General features: G+C 44.0%; 1 protein-coding gene across 11 annotated transcripts in view; it reads left to right on the forward strand.

Moving 5' to 3' along the window:
- LOC137173326 (receptor-type tyrosine-protein phosphatase mu-like) overlaps nt 1-15,000 on the forward strand; it is a 164,855-nt gene that overhangs the window by 99,494 nt on the left and 50,361 nt on the right. For 4 of the 11 annotated variants that reach the window (XM_067578109.1, XM_067578111.1, XM_067578115.1 and 1 more), the window contains exons 18-20: nt 293-367; nt 10,468-10,600; nt 12,596-12,628. In XM_067578109.1, coding sequence (XP_067434210.1) covers nt 293-367; nt 10,468-10,600; nt 12,596-12,628 — 241 coding nt within the window. The remainder of the gene's footprint in view (nt 1-292; nt 368-10,467; nt 10,601-12,595; nt 12,629-15,000) is intronic. The other 7 variants (XM_067578112.1, XM_067578113.1, XM_067578118.1 and 4 more) reach the window with 3 other exon arrangements.

The following is a 15,000-nucleotide window of genomic DNA, read 5'->3' on the forward strand; positions in this document are numbered from 1 at the left end:
CAAACCTTTTACATATTAATAGTTAATTAAGCATTAATTAAAGATAATTATTAAAGTGTATCAGTCAGTTTTCAGTTTATAATGATGATGAGAGTCGTTACAGGCTGATGACCTCCGTCAGGAGAGCAGGACGATGCTGCATGTGACTAATATTTCTGCTTCAGTACAAACAGCTACAGCCTGTCTCTCTCTCTCTGTTCCTGTCTGCCTGTCTGTCTCTCTGCCTGTCTGTCTCTCTGCCTGTCTGTCTCTCTGCCTGTCTGTCTCTCTGCATGCCTTCCTGGATGAATAGCTGCTATAATCGTCACGCAGCTCACCACGCCGTACATTCGCATCGCGCCAGCGGCTGGCGACAAGCAGCTACCAGGTCAGACACACTTTATTTATTTCACGGGTCTCGTTGTTTCCCAAATAACTTATTAATTTTATTTATTTGTTTGTTTGTTTACATATTGTTTCTAGAGGCTCTCAATGTTCTCACACACAACAATCTTCAGAAAGACGCAGTAATTAAACATAAACATGTAGCTGTTAAACAACAACTGGATGACAACAAACAACGTCTACAGTATTTACAGGTGAAACCGTCTCTGTAAACAATAACTACTGAACAGGTAAACAAGGGACTAGTTACTCATACAGTAGGTGGTTATGTACAGTATATACAGTCTCATATTAAATTCATATATCTTAGTTTTATAATAACTGTAAATACAAACATCTTACCAGCCTCAGCTTCAATAAACATCTCCCACCTTCATCATTATTGTGTCTTTCACAACTCTTCATTAAACTCTGTCTGTGGTTTTAAAGGTAGAATAGTGTGTTCATTGTCATTGCATTGAGACTTGAGCTCAGGTATTTTCCACAGGAAGAGCCGCAGTGAAACCAGTCTGTAGTTTTCATCCTGGACTGGGTTGAGTGTGAGACAGCAGAACACTTTCACTCACCGCTCGCACAAAATTACATTTAAATATTTACCAGCCTGAAGATGGAAACTTTCCACCAACTGTTTACATGCACACGTTAAACTACACACACACACACACACACACACACACACAGCACGTTTGTGTGTGTGTGTGTGTGTGTGTGTGTGTGTGTGTGTGTGTGTGTGTATGTATGTTAGGGCTGTCAATCGATTAAAAAAATGAACTAATTAATTGCACAATTTGAAGCTTATAATAATGGATATTAAATTAATGTAGAATCAACACAAAGGATGTATATTTAAATTCCAATACTATTGTTTAATAGCATCTTTTTAACTTTGAACACACATTCTCTGCTTCCTTCCTCCAATAAAACATTTCTTATAAGGTTGCACGATATTGGAAAAAACTGACATTGCAATATCTTTTTTTCTGTGATAAATATTTCAATATGAAAAAAATCTCCTCCTCGTCATCACACATCATCACCTCATCACACCTCATCACACCTCATCACACCTCATCACACATCATCACCTCATCACACCTCATCACACCTCATCACACCTCATCACACATCATCACCTCATCACACCTCATCACACCTCATCACCTCATCACACCTCATCACCTCATCACACCTCATCACACCTCATCACACCTCATCACACCTCATCACCCGTCATCACCTCATCACCTCATCACCTCATCACCTCATCACCCGTCATAACCTCATCACCTCATCACCTCATCACACCTCATCACCTCATCACCTCATCACCCGTCATCACCTCATCACCTCATCACCTCATCACCCGTCATAACCTCATCACCTCATCACCTCATCACCTCATCACACCTCATCACCCGTCATCACCCGTCATAACCTCATCACACCTCATCCCCTCATCACCTCATCACCTCATCACACCTCATCACCTCATCACCCGTCATCACCTCATCACCTCATCACCTGTCATCACCTCATCACCTCATCACCTCATCACCTGTCATCACCTCATCACGTCATCACCTCATCACCTCATCACCTGTCATCACCTCATCACACCTCATCACCTGTCATCACCTCATCACACCTCATCACCCGTCATCACCTCATCACCTCATCACACCTCATCACCTGTCATCACCTCATCACACCTCATCACCCGTCATCACCTCATCACACGTCATAACCTCATCACCTCATCACCTCATCACACGTCATAACCTCATCACCTCATCACCTCATCACCCGTCATCACCTCATCACCTCATCACACCTCATCACCTGTCATCACCTCATCACACCTCATCACACGTCATCACCTCATCACACGTCATAACCTCATCACCTCATCACACGTCATCACCTCATCACGTCATCACCTCATCACACGTCATAACCTCATCACCTCATCACACGTCATCACCTCATCACCTCATCACACCTCATCACCTGTCATCACCTCATCACCCGTCATCACCTCATCACACCTCATCACCTGTCATCACCTCATCACCTGTCATCACACGTCATCACCTCATCACCTCATCACACGTCATCACCTCATCACCTCATCACCTCATCACCCGTCATCACACGTCATAACCTGTCATCACCTCATCACCTCATCACCTCATCACCTCATCACACCTCATCACCTGTCATCACCTCATCACCTCATCACCTCATCACACGTCATCACCTCATCACCTGTCATAACCTCATCACCTCATCACACGTCATCACCTCATCACCTCATCACCTCATCACACGTCATCACCTCATCACACGTCATAACCTCATCACCTCATCACACGTCATCACCTCATCACACGTCATCACCTCATCACACGTCATCACCTCATCACCTCATCACCTCATCACCTCATCACACGTCATCACCTCATCACCTCATCACCTCATCACCTCATCACACGTCATAACCTCATCACCTCATCACCTCATCACACGTCTTAACCTCATCACCTCATCACCTCATCACCTCATCACACCTCATCACCTCATCACCTCATCACACCTCATCACACGTCATAACCTCATCACCTCATCACCTCATCACCTCATCACACGTCATAACCTCATCACCTCATCACCTCATCACCTCATCACACGTCATAACCTCATCACCTCATCACCTCATCACCTCATCACACGTCATAACCTCATCACCTCATCACCTCATCACCTCATCACACGTCATAACCTCATCACCTCATCACACGTCATCACCTGTCATCACCTCATCACACGTCATAACCTCATCACCTCATCACCTCATCACCCATCATCACCTCATCACACCTCATCACCCGTCATCACTTCATCACCTCATCACCTCATCACCCGTCATCACTTCATCACCTCATCACCTCATCACCCGTCATCACCTCATCACCTCATCACCTCATCACCCGTCATCACCTCATCACCTCATCACCTCATCACCCGTCATCACCTCATCACCTCATCACACCTCATCACCCGTCATCACCTCATCACCTCATCACCCGTCATCACCTCATCACCTCATCACCTCATCACCTCATCACACCTCATCACCCGTCATCACCTCATCACCTCATCACCCGTCATCACCTCATCACCTCATCACCTCATCACCTCATCACACCTCATCACCCGTCATCACCTCATCACCTCATCACCCGTCATCACCTCATCACCTCATCACCTCATCACCTCATCACACCTCATCACCCGTCATCACCTCATCACCTCATCACCTCATCACCCGTCATCACCTCATCACCTCATCACCTCATCACCTCATCACACGTCATCACCTCATCACTTCATCACCTCATCACACGTCATCACCTCATCACCTCATCACCCGTCATCACCTCATCACCTCATCACCCGTCATCACCCGTCATCACCTCATCACCTCATCACCCGTCATAACCTCATCACCTCATCACCCGTCATCACCCGTCATCACCTCATCACCTCATCACCTCATCACACCTCATCACCCGTCATCACCTCATCACCTCATCACCCGTCATCACCTCATCACCTCATCACCCGTCATCACCCGTCATCACCTCATCACCTCATCACCCGTCATCACCTCATCACCTCATCACCTCATCACCCGTCATCACACGTCATCACCTCATCACCTCATCACCCGTCATCACACGTCATCACCTCATCACTTCATCACCTCATCACACGTCATCACCTCATCACCTCATCACCCGTCATCACCTCATCACCTCATCACCCGTCATCACCTCATCACCTCATCACCCGTCATCAGCTGCATTATTGCGTTAAGTTAAATGATTAAATATTTCAAATTACTTAAATAATTTCAAATTGATTACAAGACAAATGTGTTAATTTTGACAGCGCTAATATATATACAGATATACATATGGATATATATATAAGGGAAATGTCCGGATATGTCTACACGATGGTGTGTTTATGTGTTTGTAAGAGAGGTTGTGTCACCAGTGGGCCTCAAACACTCTTAACAGCTGTTCGCCTTGTATATAACACACACACATTAACACACACACACACACACACATTAACACACACACACATTAACACACACACACACACACACACACACCTCCCACTCAGTGTGACTGGCTGAAGCCCTGAAGCAGCAGAAAACAGCTTCACTTTCACATAAAAACAGCTTCTCTATGGCCTACTGTGACACACACACACAAACACATACACACACACACACACATACACACACATACACACACACACATACACACACACACACACACACAGATAAATTCTCTCTTCAAAGCAGTGTTTTGATAGGCTTTAAACTGAAAACAGCAGCTCTCTCTCTGCCTCCGAGGAGGTGATGGCTCTGTGTGTGTGTGTGTGTGTGTGTGTGTGTGTGTGTGTGTGTGTGTGTGTGTGTGTGTGTGTGTGTGTGTGATGAAACCACAGATAGTCGAGCTGGTTTTGACCTTGAAGAGACGAAAAGAGAAACAGAGAATAAAGGAAAGTGTCTCAGTGTCTCTGCAGGTTTAAACCAGTTTCAGGTTCCTGCTTCTGTTTCAGACCAGACTGGAAACAAACTCAACACTTTAATATTAATTAATAATTACACTAATTATACAGGAATAAACAGACTTGTTCAGTTTCTGAATCAGCACCTTGTGTTATTGAGTTTCTACATTTTCCAGATTAACAGCCAGTTTATTATCTTCCACTATAATGTTCATACATGAGGTTCTGTCATCCTGAGTTACCACCAGGTCAACTTTATACTGGGTGAACTGGTGCTGCTTCCACAATTAGCCACCACCTTGATGCCACCTTAACAAAAGGGGATTCAATTTATTGACCAGTTAGACAATAAAGATGTGGTTCCTCTTCTCATCCTGTGGTTATGTTGGTGGTGATTCCTGGATCAGCCGCTTCATCCCAGACTGAGATACTGAGAATAATGTGGTGACTCCCAGTTATCGGCCAGTTTATTGTTACAGATGAGAGGACAGTCAGGTGACTGACCAACAAAAGATGACACTAAAAGGTGTTGATTCCTGAACCATCTTAAAGGATTCAGTTGTTGATTTTCTATATTTTTCTTCTTGTGAACTAATTTTATGTTTGGATGTTTAAACGAGTAACAACAGCGATACAATAATAACCCGCCACTGTGCATGCGGGGAATTACTCATTTCTCAAAGAACTTCACTACAAAGTTAGATGTTGTGATCTGTAGCACAACAAACTGGTGAAGCTGTAAACAGAACAGCGTTCCTGCACATGCTCAGTGGCGTCTGCCTTACACAGGACTACTCTCTGGAGACTAAAAACATGATGCTGTTATTAGTCTTTGGAGCCGTTTCTAAACAAACGAACGCGACCAAACTCTTGATGATGAAGGAACATGTGACCCAGAGCAGCGGTGTGACTCACTGACGTGTTTTTAATAGTTTCTGGACAACAACAGAGGAATCAGATATATCAGCTTTGATACACACACAATACTTGTTAGTAGATCAGTTCATTGTTGGTTTGGATCCAAACATGAAGACAAATACAGAAAAACGACAACCAAATCCTTAAAGAAAAGGCTGCTGATTGCTGGATGAGATGTCGGTGACATCATGCTGTTAACAGCTGGTTAGTTTATTTCTGTCTGAACCTGAAGTCACTCTGATTTCTCTTGAACAGAATATTTTTATTGAGCAAACTCCACATAGAGCTCAGTGAAGAAATATCAGACATCAGAATAATATAATAATATAGTTACTAAGGAAAAAAGAGAGAGAATAGTAAAAATAAAATATAAATGAAGAAAAAGAACTAAAATTGAAACTAAGTAAATACACAGATGAGTAAAATCCTTCACAAGAGTCCTAATTGAATGAAGGTGTTGGATCAAACGGCCTCGAGTCAGATAAAACTGAAGATTCATGAACATCATCAGGTCTTAATGTTCTTCTTCTTGCTAGTAATGAGCTCTGCTAGAACCTCGGCGTCCACTAGTTGTTCTTCTCTCCACTCTCCTGTGATTTTGTCTTAATCAGGACGTGTTTACATAAATCAGGCGTCTCCAAATGTTCTTTTTGTAAATCCGTCTGGAGCTTTTCATGACAGAAACACTGTAGAAGTGTCTTCTTCCAATGTGAGGCAGGTGTTCACTGGTGTTTAGTTTACAGCCTCATTCTGTCCTCGACCTTTACAGACAAACACACGGAACTCATTCAGACTGAAAACTGTTTTATTTTAGATGAACAAAATATTTCAGTTTTTACAGACTTCAGAGAGTTTCTGCTGTTTCTGTTTCTGACACTTTCATAAGAAACTTTGTTAGGTTTCATGCTGGCTGTGGTTCAGTAGGAAGGTTACTGGGATGTCAGACGGCTGCTGTAGGAAGGTTACTGGGATGTTAGACGGTCGCTGTAGGAAGGTTACTGGGATGTCAGACAGCTGCTGTAGGAAGGTTACTGGGATGTTAGACGGCTGCTGTAGGGAGGTTACTGGGATGTTAGACGGCTGCTGTAGGAAGGTTACTGGGATGTTAGACGGCTGCTGCAGAAAGGTTACTGGGATGTTAGACAGCTGCTGTAGGAAGGTTACTGGGATGTAAGATAGTCGCTGTAGGAAGGTTACTGGGATGTTAGACGGTCGCTGTAGGAAGGTTACTGGGATGTTAGACGGCTGCTGCAGGAAGGTTACTGGGATGTAAGATAGTCGCTGTAGGAAGGTTACTGGGATGTTAGACGGCTGCTGTAGGAAGGTTACTGCGATGGTAGATAGTCACTGTAGGGAAGTTACTGGGATGTCAGACGGTCGCTGTAGGAAGGTTACTGGGATGTCAGACCATCGCTGTAGGAAGGTTACTGGGATGTTAGACGGCTGCTGTAAGGAGGTTACTGGGATGTTAGACGGCTGCTGTAGGAAGGTTACTGGGATGTCAGACGGTCGCTGTAGGAAGGTTACTGGGATGTTAGACGGCTGCTGTAGGAAGGTTACTGGGATGTTAGACGGCTGCTGTAGCAAGGTTACTGGGATGTTAGATGGTTGCTGTAGGAAGGTTACTGGGATGTTAGACGGTCGCTGTAGGAGGGTTACTGGGATGTTAGACAGCTGCTGTAGGAAGGTTACTGGGATGTTAGACAGCTGCTGTAGGGAGGTCCTGGGATGTTAGATGGTCACTGTAGGAAGGTTACTGGGATGTCAGATGGTCGCTGTAGGAAGGTTACTGGGATGTTAGACAGCTGCTGTAGGAAGGTTACTGGGATGTTAGACGGTTGCTGTAGGGAGGTTACTGGGATGTCAGATGGTCGCTGTAGGAAGGTTACTGGGATGTTAGACAGCTGCTGTAGGAAGGTTACTGGGATGTTAGACGGTTGCTGTAGGGAGGTTACTGGGATGTTAGATGGTTGCTGTAGGAAGGTTACTGGGATGTTAGACAGCTGCTGTAGGAAGGTTACTGGGATGTTAGACGGTTGCTGTAGGGAGGTTACTGGGATGTCAGATGGTCGCTGTAGGAAGGTTACTGGGATGTTAGACGGTTGCTGTAGGGAGGTTACTGGGATGTCAGATGGTCGCTGTAGGAAGGTTACTGGGATGTCAGACGGTTGCTGTAGGGAGGTTACTGGGATGTTAGATGGTCGCTGTAGGAAGGTTACTGGGATGTTAGACAGCTGCTGTAGGAAGGTTACTGGGATGTTAGACGGTTGCTGTGGGGAGGTTACTGGGATGTCAGACGGTCGCTGTAGGAAGGTTACTGGGATGTTAGACAGCTGCTGTAGGAAGGTTACTGGGATGTTAGACGGTTGCTGTAGGGAGGTTACTGGGATGTCAGATGGTCGCTGTAGGAAGGTTACTGGGATGTAAGACAGTCGCTGTAGGAAGGTTACTGGGATGTCAGACGGTCGCTGTAGGAGGGTTACTGGGATGTTAGACAGCTGCTGTAGGAAGGTTACTGGGATGTTAGACAGCTGCTGTAGGGAGGTCCTGGGATGTTAGATGGTCACTGTAGGAAGGTTACTGGGATGTCAGATGGTCGCTGTAGGAAGGTTACTGGGATGTTAGACAGCTGCTGTAGGAAGGTTACTGGGATGTTAGACGGTTGCTGTAGGGAGGTTACTGGGATGTCAGATGGTCGCTGTAGGAAGGTTACTGGGATGTCAGACGGTCGCTGTAGGAAGGTTATTGGGATGTCAGACGGTCGCTGTAGGAAGGTTACTGGGATGTTAGACGGTCGCTGTAGGAAGGTTACTGGGATGTCAGACGGTCGCTGTAGGAAGGTTACTGGGATGTTAGATAGTCACTGTAGGATGGTTACTGGGATGTCAGACGGTCGCTGTAGGAAGGTTACTGGGATGTTAGACGGTCGCTGTAGGAAGGTTACTGGGATGTCAGACGGTCGCTGTAGGAAGGTTACTGGGATGTTAGATAGTCACTGTAGGATGGTTACTGGGGTGTTAGATAGTCGCTGCAGGAAGGTTACTGGGATGTCAGACGGTCGCTGTAGGAAGGTTACTGGGATGTTAGACGGTCGCTGTAGGAAGGTTACTGGGATGTCAGACGGTCGCTGTAGGAAGGTTACTGGGATATTAGATAGTCGCTGTAGGAAGGTTACTGGGATGTTAGACGGTCGCTGTAGGAAGGTTACTGGGATGTCAGACGGTCGCTGTAGGAAGGTTACTGGGATATTAGATAGTCGCTGTAGGGAGGTTACTGGGATGTTAGATAGTCGCTGTAGGAAGGTTACTGGGATGTTAGACGGTCGCTGCAGGAAGGTTACTGGGATGTTAGACGGTTGTTCTGGTCGCTCTGGTTCCTGATGTGATTTGATTCTGTAGTAAAGACATAAAACACCAGAGAACGACAAGCAGAGTGAAGAAGTCATGTTTCCACTTTTTCATCTTTGTCATGACCCGTTTAACTCCACACACACACACACACACACACACACACACACACACACACACTGTGACTGATAGCTGTTGTCAGTGTCTGATTGGAAAAGTGGAGTGGGTCTAAAATGACAAGCACACACACACACATTACACAGCTCGACAGCAACGTCTTGTCCTGAACGTTTCTCATCTAGGAGGATAATATCTAGAAGGATATTACACCTGGACACACACACACACACACACACACACACACACACACACAGGGCAGGTAATGGGTTTTTCATGGGACTGACATCCCATCACATTATACAGTCAGAAGGACTCTGCACATCATCTTCACACTGATTCAGTCTCAGTCTGGAGGAAACGACAGCTAAACAATCCGGATCAGAAAAGAGCTCATTAAACTTTTAATTGATACTAATTATGTCAATTAATATTCATTAATATCCCAGTTGTGATGACCAGCAGTTAATGGGAGTTAATAGTGGTGTATAGGTATTTAATGGTAATTAATGTTGGTAATTGATATTGCATGGAGATTATTAATGGTAATTAATGTTGATTAATTAATAACGGTGTGGTGATGAACAGCAGATGGCAGTTAATTTGTCATTGGTATTTAATAGTAGTAAATGTTAGTTGATATTAATTAATATCAGTTAATAATATATACATACCCGTAGTTAATTAAGTTAACTGTACTTAATTTAATGCTTTTTATGGTCATTTATGATTCATTAATGTAATTTTGGATTTCAGCAATTTGTTGTTTAGTTTTGTGTTGTTTGTCTTTTTGTCTTTTAACATCTTTGAAACAAGTATTTAATCTGTCATTTAATATGTGATCTATACATAAATCGTATCTTATTGTATAATTAATGATAATAATTTAGATTAATGTCCAAGTTTGGAAACCATGAAACCAGAATCACAGTTAGTAATTAATAATTGTTAATAATGTTTAATTGTAAATCTTAGTAAATAACAGTTAATGTTCCTGTAATATTAAAGTTAATAATAATAAATGTTAGTTAAATGTGCATTAAAGCAGTGATGATGTAATTAACAGGTAAATAAAGTGTTAACTGGTGATTAAATGAATGTTGTTGAAACGTTTCAGGAGCTGCGACCAGGAAACCAGAACCGGAGCAGGAGAAACAGTCGGATCACACGGTGAAGATCGCCGGAGCCATCGCAGGCATCCTGCTCTTCATCATCATCTTCCTCGGAGTCATCCTGCTGATGAAGAAACGGTAAGAATATTACAAACACACACAAACACTCCAACACACACACAGATCCAGTTCTAGTGGATACTGGAGCTCAGGGCGACGCCTGTTTGGAAATATGTTGCAACGTTTTCTGAGCTGTGATCTCAGGAGTCAAAAAGTGATAAAATGCTGTTTTACTTTGTGGATGAATCAGTGAAGCTTTACAGCTGCTGGCAGCTGGTTTATTAACGCAACAGAGTAGTTCTCTCTTCCACCGCTGGACGAAACAGCTGCAACATCTGGTGAACAAAGCAGAGTGACGGACTGGAGGAGACTTGTGCAGACTGACACCAGAATGATAGTGATCGAATATTATAGTACTTATAAAATATGATCACATTATCATATTAAATATGAGTTACAACTGCATTTACACTGTCGTAGTACTACAGTACTATTATTACAGTATATTACAAAGGTATCTGTACTGTAGATGGATCCAATTACATCAAACACACACACACACACACACACACTCAGTGACAGTGAGGAAGATGAGGATGAATAATGGAGCAGATTGCAGCAGTAATCACCATTAAACTGTATGTGGACCGACTTTATTCTCCAACATCAAACACACAACCCCGCTGGGACACACACACTAATATATACACAGCATACACGCTTAAACACACACACTCACACACACACACACACACACACACTCACACACACACTCACACACACACACACACACACACACACACACTTAAACACAGAGAGAAAAGCTTCTGTGTTTGGAGAACGTTGAAGATAAGAGAGAAATTTAGATGAAAGAGCGTTTTATTCTTTTTTTTTTTCCTGAGTCGCCTCGAGCGAATGTCTTCAGGCTATAGAGACAGATTTCTATTTCACACACACATTTTTATAAAGAGAGTGTGTGTGTGTGTGTGTGTGTGTGTGTGTCTGACTCGTCTGTCGGGTCGATCGAGCTCTGATCTCTAACAGAAATTAGAGAGAGAGAGCGAGAGAGACGGTTGTTCGGTGTCTAATGAGGTTTTTAATGTTGACAGGGTGCGTTTGATTTCCACTCTGTGACCAGACGCAGGTCGGACTCATTAAAAGACACGAAACTGGATGTTTAGACTCTGATTGGCTGCAGCCTGACCTACCGACTGCTCAGGACTAGTTTGTTGTAGTATCACTACGCCCTGAGTGCAGCTGTAGTTAACATCGTCTCACGTCCAGAAGCTTCATATGATGCACTGAGATGATTTAGTTCAGTCGTTTGTTAGAAGTTCTTCTCTTCTCTGGACGTTTTCACTCTTCTACACAGACCAGAGCTGCAATTATTGATTATCTTTCTTATCGATTAATCTGCTGATTACTTTTTTGATTTACCAATTAATCTTTTGGCCAATTAAGTGTCAGAAAATAATGAAAAATGACTCAAAGTCACATTCAACAAGCTGAAAACTGTAAAGTTAGAACAAAACGATTAATCAATTATCAAAATGGTTGATCATTAATTAGTTATTGACCAACCGTTGCAGCAGTTGAAGCGTCTTGTGCTGTACAGCCGACCTTCCTGCAGGTTCCAGTACAGAAGCTACACAATTAACTTAATTACATCATTTTATTGATTGATCAGCTGGATACAGCTGGAGCCCCATTAATTAACTGTTAATTAACTGTTAATTAACTGTTAATTAACTGGTGTTTAGCAGTAATAGATCATGTTTATGTACATGTTATATTCAAATATAAATACACAGAGGAACTCTCTCTCTCTTTCTATTCTTTTCACACATTCACCTTGTCAACCAATCAGATGTGTCCCCTCCCCCTCACACTTTGATTGACACCTTGTGCCAGCCAATCACCGCTCTCCACTCCTTCACCTCCACACACAATAATTTAACTCATCTGTTCTGTTTTTTCTCTCCGAGACATTAATCTGTTGTTTTTCCTTTTTCTGTTTTTCTGTTTTTCTTTCCCTCCATCTCACCCTCCCTCCGCTCCGCCCCCACCACTCAGACGGAGAAATTATCACTCCTACACTTACTACCTGTAAGTAACCTGTTTGACCTCTGACCCCTCACCTGTAAGCTTCACCTTCACCCTAACATCAACACCTGACCTCTGACCTCTGAGTGTGTCCTGCCTGTATCCCTGTTTACCTTTAACTGCTGACCCCCGACCCTTACCCTCTGACCCCAGACCCTTACCCTCTGACCCCCGACCCTTACCCTCTGACCCCAGACCCTTACCCTCTGACCCCCGACCCTTACCCTCTGACCCCAGACCTTTACCCTCTGACCCCCGACCCTTACTCTCTGACCCCCAACCTTTACCCTCTAACCCCCCACCCTTACCCTCTGACCCCAGACCTTTACTCTCTGACCCCCGACCTTTACTCTCTGACCCCCGACCCTTACCCTCTGACCCCAGACCTTTACTCTCTGACCCCAGACCCTTACCCTCTGATCCCCGACCCTTACCCTCTGACCCCCGACCTTTACCCTCTGACCCCCGACCCTTACCCTCTGACCCCAGACCCTTACCCTCTGATCCCCGACCCTTACCCTCTGACCCCCGACCCTTACTCTCTGACCCCCGACCCTTACCCTCTGACCCCAGACCCTTACCCTGTGACCCCCGACCCTTACCCTCTGACCCACAACTCTGACCCCAGACCCTTACCCTCTGACCCCCGACCTTTACCCTCTGATCCCAGACCCTTACCCTCTGACCCCAGACCCTTACCCTCTGACCCCAGACCCTTACCCTCTGACCCCCAACTCTGAACCCAGACCCTTACCCTCTGACCCCAGACCCTTACCCTCTGACCCCCAACTCTGACCTCAGACCCTTACCCTCTGACCCCCAACTCTGACCTCAGACCCTTACCCTCTGACCCCAGACCCTTACCCTCTGACCCCCAACTCTGACCTCAGACCCTTACCCTCTGACCCCAGACCCTTAACCCTTAGTTTACGCCTTATATCAGGACCTAATATGTCTCCTTTGACACTGTGACCTCTGACCCCTGATGTGAACCTTGAGTCAGTCCCTAAAACCATTGACCCTTTCTCCAGGTCCTACTGGTGATTCATGTTATCAACTAGAACTGCTGACCCCTTATCAACCCATGACTTTTGACCATGACCTCTGACCTCTGACCTCTGTCCTTAACCTCCACCTGAAATCTTAACCCATAACTTAACACGTCCCCCAACCCCTGACCTTTGACCTTTAGGGTTAAGGGCCGGATCCCAGTGGTGACTAATTTGTTTCGACTGTAACATTCACCGTGATCTAAACCCATAACCTGTGACCTTTGACCCCAACATTAACCAGCATTTACAGTGAAAATCACTGACATTAACTTTCATTAATTCATTCAGACACAAAATGAGGTAAAAATGTAATAAAAGTTGCAGTCTGAATAAATAAGGAAGATATTTCTTAAAATTAGTTAATTATTATATTTACATTTTATTTTTTTTCTCTCATAAAACGTCTCGTAGAGCGTTTAAAGTAAAAATCACTATTTGGTGGAGCTGTTAACAACTCATAGACATGTGAAATGTGACCCCGACTACACACTGCTTTTTGTAAGACGTCAAAAGCCAAAAAGGTTGGAAACCACTGGTTTCATCTTTAACAATGTGTTGTATTTTAAAAGCTTGTTATATTATCCATTGTGTCAAATCTTCATCTGAAAAGTAACTAAAGCTGTCAAATAAATGTAGTGGAGTAGAAAGTACAATATTTCCCTCTGAAATGTAGAAAGTAGCATCACATGGAAATACTCAAGTAAAGTACAAGTACCTCTAAACTTGTACATCAGTACAGTACTTGAGTAAATCTGATCTCAGTCTGATGACACTTGCAGAGACTCTGACATCAGACTATAAATGAAGGAAATTATAAACGAGGTGGATCTGAGTTCTCTGACCATCAGTCTCCTTCAACGCTGAGCTGAAGCTTCTGTTTCCTGTTTCAAACACTGATGATGAACTGAAAAATAAAAATATAGATGCAGAGCTTTTTGATCCGCAGCGAGATGGAGGAGAGAAACCTGAGTTTCCCTCCAGGTTACAACTGAATTATCTCGAACCGACGCCTCCTCAGGGAGACAGGAAGTGCTCACACACTCCTCCTCAGGTCACTGTGTGTGTGTGTGTGTTCCTGATGTTTGTGTGTAACAGCTGCTTTACATCTATACACACACATTAAACTGGTCCAGTGTGTGTGTGTGTGTGTGTGTGTGTGTGTGTGGTCTTTACAGTCACACAAAATAAACTAGAATATAGAAATAAAACTCAATATGAGCAGATTTCCTGCTGAGAACTAAACTAAGAAAAGCTCAACATCAAACTGTCTCATTGACTTGAAAATATACAAACTTAAACATTCAAAGAAGAAAATAAAGAATA

Source organism: Thunnus thynnus, chromosome 21 (assembly GCF_963924715.1).
Source record: "Thunnus thynnus chromosome 21, fThuThy2.1, whole genome shotgun sequence".
Taxonomy (NCBI): domain Eukaryota; kingdom Metazoa; phylum Chordata; class Actinopteri; order Scombriformes; family Scombridae; genus Thunnus; species Thunnus thynnus.